Below are 27,225 nucleotides of genomic sequence, written 5' to 3'. Positions count from 1 at the left end.
AACGAGTGGAGATCCCCCCGTCCCCCTACTACCCCTCCCCCACACGTCGACCTTGCCTGCTCCTCCCCCCGCACACGGGGGTCTCAGCCCCCACCCCACGGGGACGAGGTTGAGTCACGGTGGTGGTGGCGGGGGGGGGTCAGAAGAATTTCTTGGCGACAGAATCCTGGTGACTCCTGGCAACACGCGGGCAACACAGTCGCAGGCGACATAGTCACAGCCAACACAGTCGCGAGTAGGTGGGCGAGCGTGGTGAGTAGGTGGGTGAGTGTGGTGAGTAGGTGGGTGAGCGTGGTGAGTAGGTGGGTGAGCGTGGTGAGTAGCTGGGTGAGTGTGGTGAAGTGGTGGGTGAATGTGGTGAGTAGCTGGGTGAGTGTGGTGAGTAGCTGGGTGAGTGTGGTGAGTAGGTGGGTGAGTGTGGTGAGTAGGTGGGTGAGTGTGGTGAGTAGGTGGGTGAGCGTGGTGAGTAGGTGGGCGAGTGTGGTGAGTAGGTGGGTGAGCGTGGTGAGTAGCTGGGTGAGTGTGGTGAAGTGGTGGGTGAATGTGGTGAGTAGCTGGGTGAGTGTGGTGAGTAGCTGGGTGAGTGTGGTGAGGTGGTGGGTGAATGTGGTGAGTAGGTGGGTGAGTAGGTGGGTGAGCGTGGTGAGTAGCTGGGCGAGTGTGGTGAGTAGGTGGGTGAGCGTGGTGAGTAGGTGGGTGAGCGTGGTGAGTAGCTGGGTGAGTGTGGTGAAGTGGTGGGTGAATGTGGTGAGTAGCTGGGTGAGTGTGGTGAGTAGCTGGGTGAGTGTGGTGAGGTGGTGGGTGAATGTGGTGAGTAGGTGGGTGAGTAGGTGGGTGAGCGTGGTGAGTAGCTGGGCGAGTGTGGTGAGTAGGTGGGTGAGCGTGGTGAGTAGGTGGGTGAGCGTGGTGAGTAGGTGGGCGAGTGTGGTGAGTAGGTGGGTGAGCGTGGTGAGTAGGTGGGTGAGTGTGGTGAGTAGGTGGGTGAGTGTGGTGAGTAGCTGGGTGAGTGTGGTGAGTAGGTGGGTGAGTATGGTGAGTAGGTGGGTGAGTGTGGTGAGTAGGTGGGTGAGTGTGGTGAGTAGCTGGGTGAGTGTGGTGAGTAGGTGGGCGAATGTGGTGAGTAGGTGGGCGAGTGTGGTGAGTAGCTGGGTGAGTGTGGTGAAGTGGTGGGTGAATGTGGTGAGTAGCTGGGTGAGTGTGGTGAGTAGCTGGGTGAGTGTGGTGAGGTGGTGGGTGAATGTGGTGAGTAGGTGGGTGAGTGTGGTGAGTAGGTGGGTGAGTGTGTTGAGTAGGTGGGTGAGTGTGGTGAGTAGGTGGGTGAGTGTGGTGAGTAGGTGGGCGAGTGTGGTGAGTAGGTGGGCGAGTGTGGTGAGTAGGTGGGTGAGCGTGGTGAGTAGGTGGGTGAGTGTGGTGAGTAGGTGGGTGAGTGTGGTGAGTAGGTGGGTGAGTGTGGTGAGTAGGTGGGCGAGTGTGGTGAGTAGGTGGGCGAGTGTGGTGAGTAGGTGGGTGAGCGTGGTGAGTAGGTGGGTGAGCGTGGTGAGTAGGTGGGTGAGTGTGGTGAGTAGGTGGGTGAGTGTGGTGAGTAGGTGGGTGAGTGTGGTGAGTAGGTGGGTGAGTGTGGTGAGTAGGTGGGTGAGTGTGGTGAGTAGGTGGGTGAGCGTGGTGAGTAGGTGGGTGAGTGTGGTGAGTAGCTGGGTGAGTGTGGTGAGTAGGTGGGCGAGTGGTGAGCGAGTGGTGAATAGGTGGGTGAGTAGGTGGCTGAGTGTGGTGAGTAGGTGGGTGAGCGTGGTGAGTAGGTGGGTGAGCGTGGTGAGTAGGTGGGTGAGTGTGGTGAGTAGGTGGGTGAGTGTGGTGAGTAGCTGGGTGAGTGTGGTGAGTAGGTGGGTGAGTATGGTGAGTAGGTGGGTGAGTGTGGTGAGTAGGTGGGTGAGTGTGGTGAGTAGCTGGGTGAGTGTGGTGAGTAGGTGGGCGAATGTGGTGAGTAGGTGGGCGAGTGTGGTGAGTAGCTGGGTGAGTGTGGTGAAGTGGTGGGTGAATGTGGTGAGTAGCTGGGTGAGTGTGGTGAGTAGCTGGGTGAGTGTGGTGAGGTGGTGGGTGAATGTGGTGAGTAGGTGGGTGAGTGTGGTGAGTAGGTGGGTGAGTGTGTTGAGTAGGTGGGTGAGTGTGGTGAGTAGGTGGGTGAGTGTGGTGAGTAGGTGGGTGAGTATGGTGAGTAAGTGGGTGAGTGTGGTGAGTAAGTGGGTGAGTGTGGTGAGTAAGTGGGTGAGCGTGGTGAGTAGGTGGGTGAGTGTGGTGAGTAAGTGGGTGAGCGTGGTGAGTAGGTGGGTGAGTGTGGTGAGTAGGTGGGCGAGTGGTGAGTAGCTGGGCGAGTGTGGTGAGTAGCTGGGTGAGCGTGGTGAGTAGGTGGGTGAGTGTGGTGAGTAGGTGGGCGAGTGGTGAGTAGCTGGGCGAGTGTGGTGAGTAGCTGGGTGAGTGTGGTGAATAGCTGGGCGAGCGTGGTGAGTAGGTGGGCGAGTGTGGTGAATAGCTGGGTGAGTGTGGTGAGTAGGTGGGCGAGTGTGGTGAGTAGGTGGGTGAGCGTGGTGAGTAGGTGGGCGAGTGTGGTGAGTAGGTGGGTGAGCGTGGTGAGTAGGTGGGTGAGTGTGGTGAGTAGCTGGGTGAGTGTGGTGAGTAGGTGGGTGAGTGTGGTGAGTAGGTGGGTGAGTGTGGTGAGTAGGTGGGTGAGTGTGGTGAGTAGCTGGGTGAGTGTGGTGAGTAGGTGGGTGAGTGTGGTGAGTAAGTGGGTGAGTGTGGTGAGTAAGTGGGTGAGTGTGGTGAGTAGGTGGGTGAGCGTGGTGAGTAGGTGGGTGAGTGTGGTGAGTAAGTGGGTGAGCGTGGTGAGTAGGTGGGTGAGCGTGGTGAGTAGCTGGGTGAGTGTGGTCAGTAGCTGGGTGAGTGTGGTGAGTAGCTGGGTGAGTGTGGTGAGTAGGTGGGCGAATGTGGTGAGTAGGTGGGCGAGTGTGGTGAGTAGCTGGGTGAGTGTGGTGAAGTGGTGGGTGAATGTGGTGAGTAGCTGGGTGAGTGTGGTGAGTAGCTGGGTGAGTGTGGTGAGGTGGTGGGTGAATGTGGTGAGTAGGTGGGTGAGTGTGGTGAGTAGGTGGGTGAGTGTGTTGAGTAGGTGGGTGAGTGTGGTGAGTAGGTGGGTGAGTGTGGTGAGTAGGTGGGCGAGTGTGGTGAGTAGGTGGGCGAGTGTGGTGAGTAGGTGGGTGAGCGTGGTGAGTAGGTGGGTGAGTGTGGTGAGTAGGTGGGTGAGTGTGGTGAGTAGGTGGGTGAGTGTGGTGAGTAGGTGGGCGAGTGTGGTGAGTAGGTGGGCGAGTGTGGTGAGTAGGTGGGTGAGCGTGGTGAGTAGGTGGGTGAGCGTGGTGAGTAGGTGGGTGAGCGTGGTGAGTAGGTGGGTGAGTGTGGTGAGTAGGTGGGTGAGTGTGGTGAGTAGGTGGGTGAGTGTGGTGAGTAGGTGGGCGAGTGTGGTGAGTAGGTGGGCGAGTGTGGTGAGTAGGTGGGTGAGCGTGGTGAGTAGGTGGGTGAGCGTGGTGAGTAGGTGGGTGAGTGTGGTGAGTAGGTGGGTGAGTGTGGTGAGTAGGTGGGTGAGTGTGGTGAGTAGGTGGGTGAGTGTGGTGAGTAGGTGGGTGAGTGTGGTGAGTAGGTGGGTGAGCGTGGTGAGTAGGTGGGTGAGTATGGTGAGTAGCTGGGTGAGTGTGGTGAGTAGGTGGGCGAGTGGTGAGCGAGTGGTGAATAGGTGGGTGAGTAGGTGGCTGAGTGTGGTGAGTAGGTGGGTGAGCGTGGTGAGTAGGTGGGTGAGCGTGGTGAGTAGGTGGGTGAGTGTGGTGAGTAGGTGGGTGAGTGTGGTGAGTAGCTGGGTGAGTGTGGTGAGTAGGTGGGTGAGTATGGTGAGTAGGTGGGTGAGTGTGGTGAGTAGGTGGGTGAGTGTGGTGAGTAGCTGGGTGAGTGTGGTGAGTAGGTGGGCGAATGTGGTGAGTAGGTGGGCGAGTGTGGTGAGTAGCTGGGTGAGTGTGGTGAAGTGGTGGGTGAATGTGGTGAGTAGCTGGGTGAGTGTGGTGAGTAGCTGGGTGAGTGTGGTGAGGTGGTGGGTGAATGTGGTGAGTAGGTGGGTGAGTGTGGTGAGTAGGTGGGTGAGTGTGTTGAGTAGGTGGGTGAGTGTGGTGAGTAGGTGGGTGAGTGTGGTGAGTAGGTGGGTGAGTATGGTGAGTAAGTGGGTGAGTGTGGTGAGTAAGTGGGTGAGTGTGGTGAGTAAGTGGGTGAGCGTGGTGAGTAGGTGGGTGAGTGTGGTGAGTAAGTGGGTGAGCGTGGTGAGTAGGTGGGTGAGTGTGGTGAGTAGGTGGGCGAGTGGTGAGTAGCTGGGCGAGTGTGGTGAGTAGCTGGGTGAGCGTGGTGAGTAGGTGGGTGAGTGTGGTGAGTAGGTGGGCGAGTGGTGAGTAGCTGGGCGAGTGTGGTGAGTAGCTGGGTGAGCGTGGTGAGTAGGTGGGTGAGCGTGGTGAGTAGCTGGGCGAGTGTGGTGAATAGCTGGGTGAGTGTGGTGAGTAGGTGGGCGAGTGTGGTGAGTAGGTGGGTGAGCGTGGTGAGTAGGTGGGCGAGTGTGGTGAGTAGGTGGGTGAGCGTGGTGAGTAGGTGGGTGAGTGTGGTGAGTAGCTGGGTGAGTGTGGTGAGTAGGTGGGTGAGTGTGGTGAGTAGGTGGGTGAGTGTGGTGAGTAGGTGGGTGAGTGTGGTGAGTAGCTGGGTGAGTGTGGTGAGTAGGTGGGTGAGTGTGGTGAGTAGGTGGGTGAGTGTGGTGAGTAAGTGGGTGAGTGTGGTGAGTAAGTGGGTGAGTGTGGTGAGTAGGTGGGTGAGCGTGGTGAGTAGGTGGGTGAGTGTGGTGAGTAAGTGGGTGAGCGTGGTGAGTAGGTGGGTGAGCGTGGTGAGTAGCTGGGTGAGTGTGGTCAGTAGCTGGGTGAGTGTGGTGAGTAGCTGGGTGAGTGTGGTGAGTAGGTGGGCGAGGGCCCGCACCTGTAGGCCAGGTATCCCAGCAGCAGCGCCGTCTGCATCCCGGAGAAGAGCATGAAGCTCAGGGTGGAGACGCAGGCCGGGGGCGGGGGGCACTGCCCCCTTGCGGCCTGCGGCGACGTCGGGTGAGGAGTGAAGTGAGGAGTGAAGTGAGGAGTGCAGTGAGGAGTGAAGTGAGGAGTGAAGTGAGGAGTGCAGTGAGGAGTGAAGTGAGGAGTGCAGTGAGGAGTGAAGTGAGGAGTGAAGTGAGGAGTGCAGTGAGGAGTGCAGTGAGGAGTGAAGTGAGGAGTGCAGTGAGGAGTGAAGTGAGGAGTGAAGTGAGGAGTGCAGTGAGGAGTGAAGTGAGGAGTGCAGTGAGGAGTGAAGTGAGGAGTGAAGTGAGGAGTGCAGTGAGGAGTGAAGTGAGGAGTGAAGTGAGGAGTGCAGTGAGGAGTGAAGTGAGGAGTGCAGTGAGGAGCCAGAATCGGGGTGAGGACTCCGGTTGCATTTCGCGATATTCTGCGGGTCGCCTGCTGGGCTGGCGTGGGTGGCTGTGAGTGAGAGGTTGTGCTAGTGAGTGGTAGCGCTAGTGAGGGGTGGTGAGGGGTGGTGAGGGCTGGAGCTGGTGAGGGCTGGTGCTGCTATACTGGATGTGGTGTGCGGGCTGCGGAAATATATTCCGGGTCAGCCATGCGGACGGACCTGGCCGTGGTGAGGAGCGAGGTCACGTGAGACGAGACTTATTCTCTGCTGTGAAAAGGGGGCCATTGCCCGAAACGTCGCCTGTCGCATAGTCAGTCTATTTCTTGGGGACACACAGTGTTACCGACGAGCGAGGGCACGTGAGGTGAGCGTTGAGGGTCCCCGTACCTCCTGGACCAGCGTGCCCAGGTCCCTCTTCACGACGGCCACGTGCTGCTGCAGCTCCGACAGCCGCTGCACGTGCTCCGCGCCGCCGCCGCTCACCACCGCCTGGATGGCGCTCGCACGCTGGAACGTGTCCGACACGATGCTCCTGGGGGGCGGGGGGGCGGGGGGGGTGCGTCAGTGGGTGGCAGGGGAGGTCAGTGGGGGGCGGGGCTTCTGGGTTCATCATCGGCAGTAGGGGCGGTGACGCGCCTTCGCCACTTGTTGCAGAGGTTCGCGGTTCGGAACCAGCGGCCGCCCTGGTAAATACTGCGGTGTGTAATCACCACGGAAACACCACACGGCCGGCTGCTTCACTCACATTGGACACTAAAAACTCCCTGCCGCTGCTACTGATCACGGTATTGATGCTGCTGATTGTCTTCATATCGCCGCTGCTGTTGGATAGAAGGGGCTAAATGGGCGCGGGACGGCCTAGAGAGGATATGGAGTGATGTGGTACAGCAGGACGTGGAGCTGAGTGGACTTGCCGATGACTGTTACCAGCGGTGTCAAGATCGGCCTCTGTGGAGGAGGCTCGTGAAGGATGCTGCTGCTACTGGGCAGTTGGAGGCAGTCGCCCTCCCGCAACAGCGGAGGGCGAAAGGGGCGACGCTCACAACAACGAGTGAAGCGCCGGGCGGATAAAACACATGCAAATTGACACAGCGGGGGAGCACTGCCAACTCATGGCACCTGGGCCTGTCCCGTGAACACATGCACCTAGCCTGGCACAAGCACCGTGGTGACGTCACCCCCCGCTTCACCCCGTGACTGAGTCGTGTTTCTGCTGAAATCCCCCGGGGCCTCGCGCCCTCCTGCCCTGCGACTCGGCGAGATTAGAATCCAGGGCCAGGGGCAACACCGACAGCTGCCGAGGAGACTACGCGGAGACACGGGGACACAGAGACACGGGGACATGGGGACACAGACACGGGAGAACAGAGACACGGGGACACAGAGACACGGGGACACAGAGACACGGGGACACAGAGACACGGGGAAATGGGGACAGAGACACGGGGACATGGGGACACAGACACGGGAGAACAGAGACACGGGAGAACAGAGACACGGGGACACAGAGACACGGGGACACAGAGACACGGGGACACAGAGACACGGGGACACAGAGACACGGGGACATGGGGACACAGACACGGGAGAACAGAGATACGGGGACATAGAGACACGGGAGAACAGAGACACGGGGACACAGTGACACGGCGACACAGAGACACGGGGACACAGAGACACGGGAGCACACAGATACAGACACACAGAGACACGGAAACACAGAGACACGGGACCCCCATGCCCCGCCCCCATGCCCCGCCCCCACATGCCCCATCCCCACATGCCCCGCCTCCACCAATTAAAGCCGATTGAGGGATCAATCCGTATCTCGCGACCCTGATCATAACGCCGCGACCCCCACATTAACCCGGGGGAGGGGGGAAGTAATTAGATCATTGGAGGGGCCAATTAAGGCGGGAGGGTGCGGAGGCATCCTTACACATTGAGGGGACAGGTGTCATCAGGTGAGGTGAGAGGTGAGGAAGTCGTCGGAAGTTCCAGACTCACCTCATCTCCTTGAGCTGCTGAAGGATTTCCCTCTGAGAGTCCAACAGCGAGTCCAGCGCCTGGAAAAGACGAATCCCTCGCTCACCTGCCACGCTCACCTGCCTCGCTCACCAATTTTAGGCGAGAACTCTTTACAATGAACCCGAACCGCAAGAAAGTAAACAATGTCCGACGACCGCCGGCGTGCCGCAGCCCGCGAGCCTTGGGAAGGGCCCAGGGTCAACCGGTAGCCGCAGCCCACCTCGCGTCTGCGGCCACACGCCAGACGGCGTCGGAGCTGATTTGGAGAATGGAAAAGAGAACGGGTCATCAAAACGAAGCACTTGTTGAATGGGTCCTCGCCGCCGGACCCCCGGCTGGGATGGGAATTGGCGTGCTGGGGACCCCCCCGGGACACAACGCAAACGGCCTAACGGGCGCGGCCCCTCCCGGGAAGAAGATGGCAACCGTTCCCTCACACCCGGTCCGTCCTTCGGAGGCGCTGCGGGCGTCAGGCGCTGGAATCCTGTGGGCGATACAATGGAATCCTTCTGAGGTGTAACCTCTGAGCTCGCCCGCCCCGGCTCGTCAGACATGTCAGATACCCGGCACTCAGGAGATGAACTGTCAACACAGGGTGGAATATTGGGTTTCAACCGACCTGCATCCGCACGCACTGCGGCTGCTCGACTTCAACCACCTCAACAGGGTCCTGCCACGGCCGGTGCAATTTAGGGGACGTACCCAGGGGCACCTGGGGACACCTTGCCCCCAGCGGTCCATGGGGTCCCAGTCTCCCATTGCCCTACGAGTTTTTCATTCGCGGCCTGTCGTTTAGCCGGGTTCCCTCGAGACACCTCCCACGCCTCCGTCAGCCGCCTAATCACGACCTGCATGGGCATAATGACCTTCTCTCTTGCCCAGGTCCATGCCCAACTGAGCCTCAATGGGGGGGTCACTTTCCCTCCCATACATGAGCTAAAATGGGGAGAATCCTGTTGAGGTGTGAGGGGCCATCCTATATGCGGCCAGGACACTAGGAACGTGTAAGCCCCAGTCCAACTGTGGCTCATTAACCTGTTGGCACAACATGGATGTGAGGGTCCTGTGCAAGCGCTTCACCATCCCGTCTGTCTGGGGATGGTAGGGCGATGTTCGGATTTTTTTTTGTTCCCAGGGTATCGCACACCTCCTTTAACAATTTTGAATACAAAATGTGCCCCTGGTCCGTAAGAAGTTGTTCTGGGGCCCGTTTGTCCAAAACGTACCCGTGTAAAAATGCGTCAGCAATGGCGGCCGACTGATCTGGCCACGCAAGCGGCCACCGGGACAGGTGTTCCACCCCGACGAGGAGGGACTCCACCGCGACGAGGAGGGACTCCACCCCGACGAGGAGGGATTTGTTTCCCCTCTGAGTGGCGGGAAACGGCCCGAGGATGTCCAGAGCAACGAGCTCGTTGACACGAGACACCGCGACGGATTGTAATGGCGGCTGGACCTGCCTCGGAGGTGGCTTGCGGCGTGCGCAGTCAGTATATCCCCTGACCACGTGGTACACGTCGTCCGTCATCCCGGGCCAAAAGAAGTCACGCTTCAGTGTCAGCAAAGTTTTACGCACCCCAAGGTGCAGTAATTTCAAGTGGACCACCCGTGTGAGTTTACCCCGCAGAGCAGTCCCCAACACAATGCAATGATGGTGCAGCTCCTCATCCCACCTCATCAAAAGCCCGTCATGGAGGACTATAAGGGACATTCCCACTGGCATATTTGTACTGCATCTCGTCCCTACGCGACGTGGCAACTTTAACAAGGAGGCGTCCTCTACCTGGAGGCATCCCCATTCAGCGTGCGTGAGACCAATTGTGTTGTCACAAGGAGCAGTTGTCGCGGGTGGTGGTACATCGACAGATGCCACAACAGCGCACGGCAATTCCGCAGCCGATGGTTCACATCGGCCAGCACCCATTAGACACGCACACTGGTCTCTCGGTGGTAACCGGGACAGAGCATCCGCGTTGCAGTGACGTACACCCTTCCTGTAGGTGACCATGAAGGAGTAGTCCTGCAACATTTCTAGCCAGCGGGAAAGTTGGCCGGAAGGCTGGTCAATCCGTAAGGCATATTGAAGAGCCGCGTGGTCAGTGTGCACGGCAAAGTTCCTTCCGTAAAGGTACGGCCTATACTGCTGCACAAAGTGCACTATGGCCAACAATTCTCTGGGCGTCACACAGTAACGCTGCTCTGCGGGGGACAGCACACGGCTCCCGGAGGCCTCAACCCTCTCCGCACCGTTCACGACCCAGCACAGTACAGCGCCGACTCTGGTGTCGCTGGCATCCGTATCCAACACAAAGGGCAGAGAGAAATCGGGGTATCCATGCGGAGGCGCATTGGCGAGGCCATCACGCAGCGCGTCAAACATGGCCTCTTCCCCCCACCGAAATCTCTGGCCCTAGGCAGTGAGCCCGTGGAGCGGCTTAGCGATCGTCGCCAACTTGGGGACAAACCAGCGACAATACGACGCGAACCCGACAAAACTGCGGACTTCACCCACCGACGTGGGGGTGGCCATGTGCGCACACACGCAGTTTGTCGGGAACCATGGCTATCCTGGACTTGCTAACAACGTGGCCCAAATACTGCACCGATGTTTGCAAAAGATGGCACTTCTGTGGTTTAAATTTGAGATTGGCCACTCGCACCACGATAAACACTGACCACAACCGCTGCAGGTGCTCCTGAAACATGCGTCCGATTACAATTACATCGTCCAAGTAAATGAAGACCTGCTAAGACCAATTCCATAAGCCGCTGAAACGTGGCCAGAGCAGAGTTAAGACTCACCGGGATCCTTCATCCAAGGGCAGCTGCCAAAACCCCGACAACAATTGGAGGGTCGAGAAAAACTGTTTACACGAAAAGGCGTCCAAGGAGTCATTCATCCGGGGGAGCAGATACGCGTCCACCACAGATACTTTATTTAATTTACGGAAGTCGACGCAAAAGCGCAGACTCCATCCAGTTTTTTTACGAAAAAATGGGAGCCCCCCACGGACTAGTGGAATGTCCGCAGCCAAAATTTCGTCAACTGTCTGGCGTCCTTTTCCTTGGGACTGAGCCTGTACGAATTCTGCCGTATTTGAAGCAGCGTTACCCATGTCGATGCGATGTTGCAATAGTGACGTGTGCCAATATCAAATTTCCCCTGGCTAAAAATATCCTCAAATTCTTGGAGCAAGGCATGCAGCTCACCCCGCTGTTCCCCGGACAATTTAGAATTTCCCCCACACAACACGTCCATCCAAGCCCCATCCGACCTGCCTCCCCACTCCACCGCGGCAATGACCTCTGCAGCCTTCTTCGCAAGCCTCCTCACAGCGCGCGGTCGTTGCGTGGGCCAAAACTGTACCGGCTTGGACCACCGCAGGCCCAAGCCCGTTGTTCAGCACTTGCAAAAAGGGCTCCTGGTCCCCTCTTACTATAGTTTGGGCACCCACCAACGCGGACCCCGAATCGCCTTGTTTGAAGGGGTTAAAAGGACCCCTTCAACGGTATCCATCAAATCAATTTGCTTCCGCAACCCCAAGGGCACCAACATCTGAGCGCCTGGAGGAACTGTGACAGTTTCCTTTGCCAGGGCCTGAACCATGGCGTTGGCCCTTTCTAACCAGGTCGGAGACCTCAGGAAGGCCAACCCCCGTCCCGATGGCAATTCAATACAACCTTGATCACCAAGGATCTTAAGGGGCATCCTCCCACGCTAATTAGTGCCCAAAAAGACAGGGCACAGCCAATGTCCTAGAAACCAACACCGGCCCTATCAATTCAATGTCCTCAACGTGGAGTTTCGCCAATATTTGGCCTATAATGCCCAAACTCCAGCCATTCGGGGCAACACAAGCAATAGCGACCGGACCTCGGTGGCAATAACTAAAAAATAATCTCCAAAATCATGGTAGCCGACGCTCCCGTGTCGATCAGCACCCTCACCTCTATCCCTTGAACAAACCCAACTACCGCAGAAGACCCCACCGCCGCCGCCACCACGACACGGTGCGCCAACGTGTTCCACTGCCCCGCGCTCCGCTGCCGATCGGTCGACACCAAAGTCCGTCACTCGTGCGCCGTGACACGACGAGGGATGACGATGTGCGAACCCGACGTGCTCAACAACGGGGATGCATGATGTGACATTAGCGGCCGGGTGTCTGATGCATCGCGACTCGCCTGCGGGCCCGAGGAAGCAGATGTCGGCGGGGCGGAGGACGTTGAAGGCGAGGAGAGCGATCCGGTGCCGTTGCGACACGCCCTGGCGATGTGGCCCAGCTGGCCGCATTTGAAGCAGGCGGTCGTGGACCTCCACGCTTGAAGGGAGCCCCTCTCTCGCCGTTCCTGCTCCGGTCGTCGGTCCTCAATTTTCCTCCCACATGGACCTTGGACGAACGACGCACAGGCCCACTCTGGCTCCCGCGGCGCCGGCTCCTCCGCGTCCTCTAGGAGTCCCGTGCAGGCAGCCACCCCAGACCACCACTGCAAGTTAACGTGGGCTTGGATGCAGCGGGCGACCTTTAGGGACGACAGGTTATCCTCTTCCGTGACGGGAAGAGAGACGCCTAATTCCTGAGACAGTGACAGCAGTTTCTCTGGCGCCAGGCAAACCAGCGCAGTCTGCTCCATTCGCGGCTATGCTGGGCCACCCAAGGCCAGCAGCGTGCTGCGGAAGGCGAGAGGCCTCTCGGCCTCTCCCTGCCTCCGCAGCACGAACCTTCGATGCGCGTTGGATGGTGGATACAAAATAGCAGCCATCTGAGCGCATGCCCGAGGCAGAGTTGCCCGGTCAGCCTCGGGGATGGCCTCGAACGCTGCCAGGGAGTCGTCATCCAGTGCCGTGGGCAGAGCCCGTAGCACCTCCACGTCTGACCACCCGACCAGGGTGCAAGCCGCTTTAAAGCGGCGCTGGAAAGCCGTCCAGTCACCCCCCGCGGCCACAGGCAGGTGCTCCCATAGAGACAGCGCCCCTGCAGAAGCCGCCGATGGTGACTCGAATTTGGCGGGAAGACTTTCCCGCTTGGACGACGTGGGCGGGAACTCTGCCGATTCCCGCTCTGGTGCAGCGGTGAAAGATGAGCCGTCCACCTGCTGCCCTCGGGCTGGAGTATCTTCGGCAGGCGCCGCGGACCCGAGCTGCACGACCAGCTCCGCTGCGACAGAGAGCAGGCCCGCAAGGCGCTCGGTGAGGTCGCGCCACCCTTGTCCGACCGGCGGCTGCAAGGGCCCGACATCCCTCTCCTGCTGCTCCGCAGGTATCACCGCCTCCAGACACATCACCGGAGTCCCGGATTCTGGGGCTGTCGAGGGGATCGCATCCCCATCGTCCTCATCTCCAGAGGACACTATCGGTGGATTCTTTCTCTTGGCCGACTTTGACATGACAAATTTCTTGTTTTACTTTAGCACTTATGATGTGAAATGTAGTGACTAACTCGGAGACGATAAGACTTGGAGGCACTTCTTTATTAACAAGCACCATCGGAGTTAACACTCTTCATAATTAGTCCGTCTATTGTCGGCGACGCTACTCAGTCAGTCTGTCGGCTGCCTCACTGGTGACGCCCCGAGATGGTGAACACGGAGACAACGACAAGACGGACGGTGAAGACGACGAGAAGGACGGTGAAGACGACGAGAAGGACGGTGAAGACGACTTCAGCAGCACAACGGGGAACCCACTCCAACAACAGCCCCGAGGTCCCCACAGGGGCCCCTCTTGTACTGTCACGTGGCCTGGCTCCGCCCCCGGCCACGCCCCCTTTCTGGAACCTCCCAGCGGGTTCTTGGTGTGCCCCTTCTGTCACCTTCCCCTAGATCCCCCTCTGGTGTGTCACGTGGCCTGCTGACGTCAGGGCTGCCGTGAGCCGCAAATCCCCTTCCCTGCAGGCAGCCAGCGCTGTGCTACTACACTATGCCACTACACAGGCATCAGGGTCGGGATCAAACCCACGATCTCCTATATACCAGACAAGGTAGTTAATATCTCGCCACTGTGTCATCTGTCTCGCTTTTCTGACTCGCTCACTCACTCTCTCACCTACCTCACCTGACTCACTTGCTCGCTCGCCCACTCACCCGCTCCACTCGCCCCTCTCACCCACTCACCTTCCGCTCACTCACCCATCGAATTAACCTCACTTATTCACTCAACCACCCAGCCACCCGAGCACTCGCCCACTCACTCGTCTCCTTGCACACTAGCTCACTCACCCACTCACCTCTCTCACCAATCACCCCCCGCCCCCCTCACCTGGGTGTTGCCCCCCCCGGCCCCCACCCCCTCGGCGAGGGAGCCCAGGAGCCTGGCTGCGTCGCGCACCTCGGCCTGGATGCGAGCCTGACCCTCGAAGATCAGACGCAGGTCCCTCTCGGCCTGAGACTCCAGCGCTCCCTCACCTGCTGAGGGGGGTGAGGAGTGGGGGGGGGGGGCACGGGGGTTAGGAACGACCCCCGAGCACCCTGCGATGACCTCTGTGGAACTCTTGCCCATGTGTAGACGCCCGTGAACCCCTGGTGACTACAAATTACCTCTGCAGTGGACAACTGAATCCATTCGGACCTCAGGTGACCCTATGGATGCAAATGGTTACCCCCCCCCCCATACCGGAGGACCCCTTAGGATATACCAAGGACCCCACCCCCCCTCCGCCGTGACCCCCAGTGACCCCCGGTGACCCCCGGTGACCCCCAGTGACCTCGTACCGTGCTGCGTGGGGTGGACCTTCTGGAATTCCTCGATCTGACGGCGCAGCTCCTCCTGGTAGCGAGCAAATTCCTCCCTCCATAGCGCCTCCTCCTCCTCCCCCCCCTTCTCCTCCTCCTCCTGTTTCTCCTTCTGCTCCTCCTGGGTCACCTCGCTCCCCTGGGGAAGGTTCAGCGAGGTCAGGGTCAGAGCCGCGGCAAGAGTCAGGGGTCAACCGATGTCGGGTTCTGCGTAGGCGACGGTCAGGCAGGGTTCATGGCTGCGATAAGGGCAAAGGTCGAGTTAGGTCAGGGCTAAGGATACGTCATGGTGAGTGTCAGGGTCATGCTATGTCAAGGTGAGGTCGAGGAGACGGTGGAGGTGCAAATGAACTGACGCAAGGGGTGAACCTCGGTCAGGAGGTGAGGGGTGTGAGAGGTGATGGGTGAGGTGAGGCGTATGAGATGTACAGTGAGTTATTCACGAAGTGAGGTGCGTCGTGAGGTGAGGAGACGTGAGTGGTGAGGGCTGCGGTGAGTGGCTGCGGTGAGTGGCTGCGGTGAGTGGCTGCGGTGAGTGGCTGCGGTGAGGGCTGCGGTGAGTGGCTGCGGTGAGTGGCTGCGGTGAGTGGCTGCGGTGAGGGCTGCGGTGAGTGGCTGCGGTGAGTGGCTGCGGTGAGTGCTGCGGTGAGGGCTGCGGTGAGTGGCTGCGGTGAGTGGCTGCGGTGAGTGGCTGCGGTGAGTGGCTGCGGTGAGTGGCTGCGAGTCCTTCACTCTCTCACGTTTCCCCCGGCGAGGCGCGCTGAGGCTGTAGGTGAGGAACGAGAGGACGTCGTGGTCATCTGGAAGAGAGAGGCCGCGTCACGTGGGGCCACACCCAAAACCCGGCCCTGCTCCTGGACCCCCATCCTCGAATTACAATCTCACCTCACACACTCCCTCTCATCCCTCTCATCCCTCTCAACCCTCTCAACCCTCTCCTTCCTCCCCTCTCACCTCCTCACCTCTCACACTCCTTCTCATCCCTCTCATCCCTCTCCTTCCTCCCCTCTCACCTCTCTAATCTCAGCTCTCCCCTCGCACCGAGCCCCTCTCACCGCCTCCCTCTCACCTCTCCCTACTCACCTCTCACCACTCACCTCTAAAATCTCAGCTCTCCCCTCTCACCTCTACTCTCTCACCTCTCCCTACTCACCTCTCTCCCCTCTCACCTCTCCCTTCCCCCGAGCCCCTTACCCGGGACCCCTCCGGTGGAGGCTGAGACCCCGAAGAACCCCGCTGGTGGGAGGGAGAGGTCCCCCACGGTGGCGCACAGCTCAAAGTCCTCCTCCGCAGTGAAGCCGGAGGTGAGGTGCACCTGGGTTACGGGGGTGAGGGGAGGTCACGGGGAGGTCACTGGGTGGGAGGGGAGGTCACGGGGTGAGGGGAGGTCACGGGAAGGCGGTCAGGGTAACAGGCAAATGGATGGGGTCGCGGGGCGAGGTTAGGATCACCGGGGTGAGGATGGGGTCACGGTGTCAGCGTCCCCTGCTCACCTCGAGGCTCCCCGCGTGGAGTGAGACTCTCACCCTCACCGGGTGAGGCTTGTTGCGGAAGTCGCGGCGGCACGAGGCGAGGGCCTGCGCGGAGGCGTCGCTGCCGACACGAGCACAGGCCAAGGTCAGGAGGTCACCGCACCTCGCCATCACTTCCTTGCTTCGGGATCACACAGCTGTTGATCCGCTCCTGACCTCGAATGACCCCTCTTATGGCCTCGTCATCACCACCACCACGACCGCCAACACGTGGCTCTAGGCATCGAGGTCACCGACCTCTGAGTGCCACTCCAATGCCCTCTTGGTCCCCTGCCCCTCCTTCATCCTGCACACCACGTGTCCCACCCATCACTACCTCCTATTACAAACCTCTAATTTGCCTACCCCATCCTCCTGCTCCTCCACCCTGCACACCACGCGTCCCACCTATCAGCAACCTCTCCAGCCGCACCACGATGGCCAACTAAAGGAATCGGCTCGTGAATCGATCCACGGCGTGAGGTGGGGATCGTGACGATCGATCCGTGACGCTCCTGGTCCTGACACGAATACTGACCCCGACCCCAAAGCCCCCCCCCCACCAGCCCCCCCACGCACCTCCCCTGGGCGAACGCGACGCTTCCGTTGTTGGCGACGACAAAAACCATCGGCAAATCTCCCTGAGGGGCGGGGGAGGGAAGGGGGTGGGGGGGGGGTAATTAGAGGGGGTGGGGGTCGTCATGCAGAGCATTAACGAGTCAACCTACAACAGCCGAGCGACCACAACACCAAGACAAAGATTCCCCGTATAGCCTTAGGGGCCGTCCATAAATGACGTCACGCGATTTTGGACGATTTTTGACCCCCGCCCCCTCGTCACACGGCGTCACAAAAAGTCAGACCCCCCTCAAATATGACGTCACAAAGCTCTGCCCCCCCCCCCCCAAAAAAAAAATACTTCAAATCGCTTTAAACTATTGTCATTGTAGTGCGTATTTAATGTGGCGCTGCACTCTGATGTTGTAGGAGAAAACATTTATTAAAAAGTCTATTTAATTAGGCAGAACGTGTTGTCTATATTTATTTAAAGTTGTGCATTTTGATGTGACGTCACATTTCTCAACCCCCCACTTCCCCCTTCGTCACACATCGTCACAAATGTCTGACCCCCCCCTCAGGTGCGTGACGTCATTTATGGACGGCCCCTTAGCAGACTGTTGGGGCAAGTGCTATTGGTGAGCACCTATGAAGGCCGACACGGCACACGAGGGGGTGGATGGCTAGCACCACGCCCGGCCGCCTTTGTCTCCCTGGTTGCGATGTTTACACACCGCACCAGGTACTCATTTGAGGCTGAATCGACCTAGGGGAGGCCCAGAACCGGTTCAGATAATCGAACGCGGGTCACTGGGGTTGGTAGCGCAGCGCACTAACCGCTACACCACCGCTCCCCACCACCGCTCCCCACCACCACCTCTCCCCACCACCACCACCGCTCCCCACCACCACCACCTTCACCACCGCTCCCCACCACCACCACCTCCATCACCGCTCCCCACCACCACCACCACCTCCACCACCGCTCCCCACCACCACCACCTCCACCACCGCTCCCCACCACCACCACCACCTCCACCACCGCTCCCCACCACCACCACCTCCACCACCGCTCCTCACCACCACCTCTACCACGCTCCCCACCACCACCACCTCCACCACCGCTCCCCACCACCACCATCACCTCCACCACCGCTCCCCACCACCACCACCTCCACCACCGCTCCCCACCACCACCTCCACCACGCTCCCCACCACCACCACCTCCACCACCGCTCCCCACCACCACCACCACCTCCACCACCGCTCCCCACCACCAACACCTCCATCACCGCTCCCCACCACCACCACCTCCACCACCGCTCCCCACCACCACCACCACCTCCACCACCGCTCCCCACCACCACCACCTCCACCACCGCTCCCCACCACCACCTCCACCACTGCTCCCCACCACCACCACCGCTCCCCACCACCACCACTTCCACCACCGCTCCCCACCACCACCACCTCCACCACTGCTCCCCACCACCACCTCCACCACCGCTCCCCACCACCACCACCTCTATCACCGCTCCCCACCACCACCACCACCACCACGCTCCCCACCACCACCACCACCTCCACCACCGCTCCCCACCACCACCACCACCACCTCCACCACCGCTCCCCACCACCACCACCACCTCCACCACCGCTCCCCACCACTACCACCTCCATCACCGCTCCCAACCACCACCACCACCATGCTCCCCACCACCACCACCTCCACCACTGCTCCCCACCACCACCTCCACCACCGCTCCCCACCACCACCACCTCCATCACCGCTCCCCACCACCACCACCACCACGCTCCCCACCACCACCACCTCCACCACCGCTCCCCACCACCACCACCTCCACCACCGCTCCCCACCACCACCACCTCCACCACCGCTCCCCACCACCACCTCCACCACGCTCCCCACTACCACCACCTCCACCACGCTCCCCACTACCACCACCTCCACCACCGCTCCCCACCACCACCACCACCACCACCGCTCCCCACCACCACCACCTCCATCACCGCTCCCCACCACCACCACCTCCACCACCGCTCCCCACCACCACCACCACCACCTCCACCACCGCTCCCCACCACCACCACCTCCACCACCGCTCCCCACCACCACCTCCACCACTGCTCCCCACCACCACCACCGCTCCCCACCACCACCACTTCCACCACCGCTCCCCACCACCACCACCTCCATCACCGCTCCCCACCACCACCTCCACCACGCTCCCCACCACCACCACCACCACCTCCACCACCGCTCCCCACCACCACCACCACCACTTCCACCACCGCTCCCCACCACCACCACCTCCGCTCCCCACCACCACCACCACCTCCACCACCGCTCCCCACCACCACCACCATCACCTCCATCACCGCTCCCCACCACCACCACTTCCACCACCGCTCCCCACCACCACCTCCACCACCGCTCCCCACCACCACCACCTCCACTCCCGCTCCCCACCACCACCACCTCCACCACCGCTCCCCACCACCAACACCTCCATCACCGCTCCCCACCACTACCACCTCCATCACCGCTCCCCACCACCACCACCACCACCACCTCCACCACCGCTCCCCACCACCACCACCTCCACCACCGCTCCCCACCACCACCTCCACCACTGCTCCCCACCACCGCTCCCCACCACCACCACTTCCACCACCGCTCCCCACCACCACCACCTCCACCACTGCTCCCCACCTCCACCACCGCTCCCCACCACCACCACCTCCCTCACCGCTCCCCACCACCACCACCACCACGCTCCCCACCACCACCACCACCTCCACCACCGCTCCCCACCACCACCACCACCACCTCCACCACCGCTCCCCACCACCACCACCACCTCCACCACCGCTCCCCACCACTACCACCTCCATCACCGCTCCCCACCACCACCACCACCACCACTGCTCCCCACCACCACCTCCACCACCGCTCCCCACCACCACCACCTCCACCACCGCTCCCCACCACCAACACCTCCATCACCGCTCCCCACCACCACCACCTCCACCACCGCTCCCCACCACCACCACCACCACCACCTCCACCACCACCGCTCCCCACCACCACCTCCACCACTGCTCCCCACCACCGCTCCCCACCACCACCACTTCCACCACCGCTCCCCACCACCACCACCTCCACCACTGCTCCCCACCTCCACCACCGCTCCCCACCACCACCACCTCCCTCACCGCTCCCCACCACCACCACCACCACGCTCCCCACCACCACCACCACCTCCACCACCGCTCCCCACCACCACCACCACCACCACCTCCACCACCGCTCCCCACCACCACCACCACCTCCACCACCGCTCCCCACCACTACCACCTCCATCACCGCTCCCCACCACCACCACCTCCACCACTGCTCCCCACCACCACCTCCACCACCGCTCCCCACCACCACCACCTCCATCACCGCTCCCCACCCCCACCACCACCACGCTCCCCACCACCACCACCTCCACCACCGCTCCCCACCACCACCACCTCCACCACCGCTCCCCACCACCACCACCTCCACCACCGCTCCCCACCACCACCTCCACCACGCTCCCCACTACCACCACCTCCACCACCGCTCCCCACCACCACCACCACCGCTCCCCACCACCACCACCTCCATCACCGCTCCCCACCACCACCACCTCCACCACCGCTCCCCACCACCACCACCACCACCTCCACCACCGCTCCCCACCACCACCACCTCCACCACCGCTCCCCACCACCACCTCCACCACTGCTCCCCACCACCACCACCGCTCCCCACCACCACCACCTCCACCACGCTCCCCACCACCACCACCTCCATCACCGCTCCCCACCACCACCTCCACCACGCTCCCCACCACCACCACCTCCACCACCGCTCCCCACCACCACCACCACCACTTCCACCACTGCTCCCCACCACCACCACCTCCACCACCGCTCCCCACCACCACCACCACCACCTCCATCACCGCTCCCCACCACCACCACTTCCACCACCGCTCCCCACCACCTCCACCACCGCTCCCCACCACTACCACCACCAACATCAAGGAATGGGGGTGTTGGTTTGGGAGGGGGGGGGGGCTGAGGGTTCCGTGGGAGGGTCGGTGTGGAGGCCTCCACCTGGCTGTCGCGAGAGTCCAGGATGACCCCGACTCCGTTCCACGTCTCGGGGCCCCCGAACACGGGGCCCAGGGCCCCCGCCTCCTCCGCGAACCAAATCGCCTGCGGGAGGGGGAGGGAGGGAGAGAGGGAGAGGCGTGCACCCCACGAGCAGTCAGCGAGGCCGCGCGGGGCCAACCACGTGTCCCCCTGTCTCCTCTTGTCCCCGTCTCATCGTGTCCCCCCGTGTCCCCCGCGCTCTGTCCCCGTGTCTCCAGTGCCCTGTACCCCTGCATGTCTCTGTGTCACAGTACCCTCCTGTCACCACGTCTCAATGTCTCCCTGACCCGACCCCCAATCGTCCAGTGTTCCAATTCCCTCGTGCCCCCCCCCCCGTGCCCCCCCCCGTGCCCCCCGTGCCCCCCCCATACCAGGCCGTGCCCCCCCCCGTGCCCCCCCCCGTGCCCCCCCCCCCGTGCCCCCCCCCCGTGCCCCCCCCCCGTGCCCCCCCCCCCGTGCCCCCCCCGTGCTCCCCCCATACCAGGCCGTGGCCCCCCGCGCGACCTCTCCCCGCCACCCGCAGCTGAACTCGCGCGTCCCAGGAGGCGGCTCTGAGCGCGCTGCGCGACCACGCGGCCCCGCGCCCGTGGCGCAGGGAGGGGGCCACGCGCAGCAGCTCGGGTCCCGGGATCGCGCCTGCGCACAGGGCAGGCAACCGGGGGAAACCGGGGGTAACCAGGGGCAACCGGGGGAAACCGGGGGGTAACCAGGGGCAACCGGGGGAAACCGAGGGTAACCAGGGGCAACCGGGGACAACCAGGGGTAATCAGGGGCAACCAAACTCAAAAAAGAAACTTCATTAGGTCGGTGCGACGCGGGGTCTAAAGGGGTCGCGTTATCTGGAGTCCCCGGGCGGGATGGACCCCGCTCCGGACCCCGCACCCCGCACCCCGCACGCTGCTGCTGCTGCTGCTGCTGCCGCGTTCCCACGGCCCCACCCCCCTCCCCCCCCCCCGGGCCCCCAGCAGCGCGAGGCGTGGGATCGCGAACAGCGCCACCAGATGGCTCCCGACTCTCCCCTCGCGCTCCCCGTCTCTCCCACTCGCGACTCGCGACTTCTCACTCTCGCTGCGTCAAACTCTCTGCCCAAACGCTCTCCCAAGCTCCCTCCCTCTCTCTACTCGACCCCCCCCCCAACTCTCTCATCTCGACATCTCACTCCATCACTCTCCTCTCTCCCTACCTCTCCATCACTCTCCTCTTCCTCTCTCCGCGCATGCGTTGAGGCCGCCTAAGGTCAACACCACAAACCCCGACCCTGACCGCAACCCCTGAACTTGACCCCGACCCTCACCTCATCGTGACGATGAAGATCCCTGCCTCTACCACGATCATAACCCCGAACCATGACCATCACGTCTCGCTGCGATGATTGTAGCATATGGCAGCACACGCACATGGCGTGTGAACCCGGACAGGTGGGACACACACCAGGTGGGACACACGGACCAAGTGAGACACACGGACCAGGTGGGACACAGGGACCAGGTGAGACACACGGACCAGGTGGGACACAGGGACCAGGTGAGACACACGGACCAGGTGAGACACAGGGACCAGGTGAGACACACGGACCAGGTTGGACACAGGGACCAGGTGAGACACACGGACCAGGTGAAACACAGGGACCAGGTGAGACACACGGACCAGGTTGGACACAGGGACCAGGTGGGACACACGGACCAGGTGAAACACAGGGACCAGGTGAGACACACAGACCAGGTTGGACACAGGGACCAGGTGAGACACACGGACCAGGTGAGACACACGGACCAGGTGGGACACAGGGACCAGGTGGGACACACGGACCAGGTGAAACACAGGGACCAGGTGAGACACACAGACCAGGTTGGACACAGGGACCAGGTGAGACACACGGACCAGGTGAGACACAGGGACCAGGTGAGACACACGGACCAGGTTGGACACAGGGACCAGGTGAGACACACGGACCAGGTGATACACAGGGACCAGGTGAGACACACGGACCAGGTGAGACACAGGGACCAGGTGAGACACACGGACCAGGTGAGACACACGGACCAGGTGAGACACACGGACCAGGTGAGACACACGGACCAGGTGAGACACAGGGACCAGGTGAGACACACGGACCAGGTGAGACACAGGGACCAGGTGGGACACAGGGACAGGTGAAACACACACACAGGTGGGACACACGCACTAAGTGAGACACACACCAGGTGAGACACACGGACCAGGTGAGACACACGGACCAGGTGCGACACAGGGACAGGTGAGACACACGGACCAGGTGGGACACAGGGACAGGTGAGACACAGGGACCAGGTGGGACACACGCACTAAGTGAGACACACGGACCAGGTGAGACACACGGACCAGGTGGGACACACGCACTGAGACACACACACGTGTGATATTCGCGCCACCAGTCACCACCCGGCGGCGTGGAGACGCCGCGGGCGCCGGCCCCTCGACTCACTGCCCACGTGGCTCCAGAAGGGCACCGCGCCGTCCGCGAGCACCAGGTGGGGGCCCTTGAAGCTCAGCTTGTACTCGAAGCGGAGCCGCGGCTCCCGAGCGCGGACTCCGAGCCCCGCGAAGACGCCGAGGACGCCGAGGAGGGGCAGGACGAGGGCGAGGCGAGGAGACATCACGAGGAGAGGGACTCGAGTATCGAGAGACACGTGGAGCGGAGAGCGGCGGCGGCTCCGCCCCGGCTCTTCAACGTCACGTGCCGTGGCTGAGGTGCCACCCCACCCCCCTCCCCCTCCGAGGAGTGGGCAGTGGGGGGAGGTTGAGCAGCAGCTCACCTATATGGCTGTTGGACTTCTCGAGGAGAGAGCGCGCCTGGCGCTGTGCTCAACTCTCGTGCTGCCTGAACTGTGTTCAAGCACCACACTGCAGGTCACAACCCACCCACTCACCTGCCCATTCACCCACTCATTCACCCACTCATTCACCCTCTCACCCACCCACTCACCCACCCATTCACCGACTCACCCACCCACCCAATCACTCACTCACCGACTCACCCACCCACCCATTCACCCACTCACTGACAGCACTGCAGGTCACAGCACAATAGCACCGTATGTGTAGCCTTAACTCACAGGCGCAGCTTGGTATTATTTGTTATATTTTAAACTATAGACAGGATGTAAATATACATGTTATCATAGTTTAGAATTGTCAACTCTTATGTTCAGTATTAAGGCGATGGCGCTTCGAGTTGGCAATTTGTGGCAGCAAGGCGCCAGCCACGGATGTAACACAAACAAAATTGACTTGAGCGAGCAGGCGAGTATATACACATCAGCCACAACACTGCCTTGCGTTCAACACAGCCAACACTCCGGGCCGGCTTCACCGTTCAGTGTCCCATCGGCAGTCGGGCTCGCTTGAGACAGAGTCGTTCGCATTGTGTAGAACAATCATCAGCAGTGTGTTGTGTACTTACGCAATTCGTACTTCGTTTTATGTTTAGTGACTTGCTTACCTCGTCTAGACTTTTCACGATAGTTTTATGTCGTATTGTCTTTTTGTTATAATTTGACGACCCCGTGTCCCGACTGTACATCTGTGTAAAAGATCTTCACATCTCATCCGATTCCTCCAGGCAGGATAAAGATTCTGATTGTGGGGACACAAGCGGCGTTGAGCTGCCGCGTTCGTGGCTGCACCGCGGCCATGCGTGGGCCCCGATCCACAGCGCCACCTCATGGCGGGGTCCAGGAGACGAGACCCCTGGCGCGACCCCTTTCCCCTCTCTCCCGAACCCCTCTGGATCCTCGAATGTCGCCCAACACCCCTCCGATACACCTCGCTGTGCGCGGGTCTGCTGGATGCGCCGTGGTGCGGCGTTCCCAAGGCGACGGAAAATGGTGCTGCGCCAGGCAGCACCATTCTGATGGGCAGCCACACATCGAGGTTGTGGAAGAGCCAGACGAATGCGTCACGAGGAGCAGCGGATCGCTGCTGTCGTGATGCCTCTTCCGTCTTTGTGAATCAGGCATCGAGGCGTCGTTATATGTTCCACGCTTGTGTTGTGGGTGACCAGACTCCACTGCCGGTGAGGTCTTTAATTTTCCCTTTGTGCATCAAGTACTGTGTCAGCTGCTGCTGCTGCCATGGTTTGTGCCGACGGGGTTCACGGTTGTGGTCCAGAAGATTCACGGCAGGTGATTGTGTTTTGTGTCGTCGGGTCTTTCACGAGGAGGTGTGTGCGACTTCATGTGACCCGAGAAGTTTGCGGTTCGACTGGCGGACAGGGCTAGGTGGTCTGGCCGCTACGGGCCGCCCGAGTAAACAACCGTGATCTCACAGGTCATCGGAGAAGCGCCCCGGTCACTTTCACTACAGTGAAGATACGTAACCTAGGGCAGGGGTCGGCAACCAAATTGAAAAGGAGCCATTTTTGTGCGAAAACTCAATATTTGAAGAGCCGCAATGCAACGTGAATGAGACGGAGGTCCTAAATACGGTCACGAAGCAGTCCTTAAAGAGGCGCACGCGGATCCAGAGCTGCAGGTTGCCATCCCGTCACCCAGGGGTAGTCCAGCGCGATCCAGGCACCGGCAGTGTGAAAACTCACCCGCAAAACGCCCCGCTCGGAGGACGCACGCGGCAACACCCCCCCCCCCTGCGAAACTACCGCAGCAGTCCAAGTGTGAAACTCAGCAGCGTCACGTCTTGATGACCACCTGGAGCCCCACGTAGATTTGATGGCGTGCTTGCCTGGGCTTGCCTGGGCTTGGAAATGGGGCCGGGGGGGGGGCAAGGGACGGCCCAGGACCCCAACCCTAAACCTGGCCGACCAGGCTGCTTGCCGTAAGGTGGTCACGGCGAATGTGCCGTGAAACGGAGGTCGCCGCATTTTTGTTCCCACTGCGGGGATCAAACAAAGGGGGGAGTGTTTCTCGGCACGAGGTCTGTTACCAGAACCGTGCCGCGGTTTACCGTGATAAGAGTTCAACACGGCAATACTGGAACCGGATCAAGGTGGATGATCAATTCCTGCCACCCGGACACAGGATTCAGGTCCGAGTGAAACACGGGGACAGGCGGCTACCTCAGCGTGGACCGATTCACATGACGAGGCGACACGAGGAACCGGGCACAGAGTGAGACGGACTCGGGAGGGTTACGCGAGTTAAGGAATTCAATTGCAAAAAAAACCCATAACGACGACGACGATGATCTCACACGCAGGACCGACCAGGACCGCTGGGGGGCAGGCGGGGTCAGTGTAAACGCATCAAGACGGGGAGGGGGGGAGGGAGGGCGGCCGGCGGCGGACCACAGCGCCCGCCGCTCGCACCGCGGGCCGGCCAAGGGGGAAGTGCGAGGCTCCAACGCGCACGCGGAGGCGACGGCGGGCGGGCGAATTCGTCGGGCGGAGAGCTGAAAAAAACTTACCGATGAGTGAAATAGAACCAAAATGAAAAGCGACTTTATTCAGACACGATTCACTTCGCCCACACACCGGAACGTAAGGTTCCCACGAGCGGAGCGCGGTGAGGCCGCCGCGTCCAAGGACACTGCGGCGGCCTCTCTCCGCATCCTGCCAGCGGGGACCTCGCGCCCTCCTCTCGTGTCTGGACGTCGCCTGTATAAATTAACCTGCCCGGGTTGAGAGAGAGGCGAACGCCGCGTGGGACCGTTGGTCGAATGCTGCTACGGCCGGGGACGCGCGTTAGAGGGGGGCCCACCCTGTCGGCCCGGGCCACCCGCCGCCCAACTCTGCGCGGCACCAAGAGGGGAATCGTGGGGCGATTCCCCACCCGTGGTCACCCCCCAGCCCCCGCAAGCGGGGGACTGTCACGGACGCAGTCGATTTATAAAAACGCTACCGGCGCACGGCGCTCCGAGGAAACGCGTCGAGGGTTGGCGGCGACCCGGTCACAGGCGGCGGGGGGCCCCGCAGGGTGGGGAAGCGCCGCACGGTGGCACCACGCGGTGCCCGCGTGAGGCCACAAGGCACCAGATGGCAGAGCATGGCACACCGGGCGGCACCGCGTGGCGCGCGCGTAAACCCGCGCCGCGGGCACGCCCGACTTGTGGGGGTCGCGCGGAGCCCTGGCCAGGAGGCCGAGCCCCCCCACCCCCCCGGCACCCACCACAGTCCACGTGGGGGGCGCGACCCTGAAATGTGCGACTCGAGGAAGCGAGGAGGGGCACCGTGGGGGCGGGGGGGGGGCACCCGAGGGGAGGAGGGGGGCGTGGGGGGCACAGGCGGCGGTGCCAGCCCAACTGCAAGGAAAGTGCCGGCCAACGCACCAGCGTCACGAACACAAACGTCGCGCACGCGCGAACACGATTAAAAAAGCTACCGTAGTAAGGGTTAGTAATAAGATTTAAAAATGATGACGACGATGTTATCGATGCGAGGCTCAACGAGGCGTGGACATGCAAGGGGAGCGGCGCTGCTGCTGCTGCTGCCGCCGCCCGGCGCCGTCGGCGTCCGGCTTCCCGAAGAGTGGAGCGCAACGAGCCCAGGCAACGGAAATGAGAGGAGTGCGGTGCTACAGTGTGTGTGTGCGCGCGTCTCTGTGCGTGCGTCTCTGCATAAGTGGCTATGTTTGGGTGTGTGTGTTAGATTGTCTGTCAATGTGTGTTTTGGTGTATTGGTGGTTATACGTGTGTAGGAGTGTGTGTTTGTAGGGGACTTTGCATGTTTATGTAGGTCGGTGTGCATTGGTGTGTG

At 61.3% G+C, this 27,225-nt stretch overlaps 1 protein-coding gene across 1 annotated transcript; it reads right to left on the bottom strand.

Annotated features, from left to right (window-relative positions):
• Positions 1-47: 47 nt before the first annotated feature.
• On the bottom strand, positions 48-23,203 carry LOC133343574 (protein ERGIC-53-like). Its single transcript, XM_061553262.1, has 13 exons — positions 23,002-23,203; positions 21,019-21,173; positions 20,499-20,600; positions 16,350-16,411; positions 15,753-15,852; positions 15,454-15,574; positions 14,992-15,059; positions 14,239-14,389; positions 13,787-13,935; positions 7,507-7,565; positions 5,887-6,031; positions 5,041-5,147; positions 48-176 (listed from the first exon to the last, which is right to left on the bottom strand). Exons 1-13 carry the CDS (start codon positions 23,171-23,173, stop codon positions 140-142), a joined length of 1,428 nt encoding a protein of 475 aa, XP_061409246.1. The 5' UTR covers positions 23,174-23,203; the 3' UTR covers positions 48-139.
• Between the last annotated feature and the right edge of the window lie 4,022 nt (positions 23,204-27,225).

The sequence above is a fragment of the Lethenteron reissneri genome, chromosome 18 (genome assembly GCF_015708825.2).
Source record: "Lethenteron reissneri isolate LAM-NWPU_2019-01 chromosome 18, ASM1570882v1, whole genome shotgun sequence".
NCBI classification, from domain to species: domain Eukaryota; kingdom Metazoa; phylum Chordata; class Hyperoartia; order Petromyzontiformes; family Petromyzontidae; genus Lethenteron; species Lethenteron reissneri.
Note: the sequence above shows the minus strand (reverse complement) of the source record. Positions and strands in the feature narration are given on the sequence as shown.

Coding starts and splice junctions, on each gene's coding strand:
- LOC133343574 (XM_061553262.1), bottom strand. CDS start 23,173: ATGTCTCCTCGCCTCGCCCTCGTCCTGCCCCTCCTCGGCGTCCTCGGC. Junction 20,601..21,018: donor GCGCGGGGGGCCACGGCCTG/GTATGGGGGGAG, acceptor CCCCTCCCGCAG/GCGATTTGGTTCGCGGAGGA. Junction 15,060..15,453: donor CTCCACCGGAGGGGTCCCGG/GTAAGGGGCTCG, acceptor TCTCTCTTCCAG/ATGACCACGACGTCCTCTCG.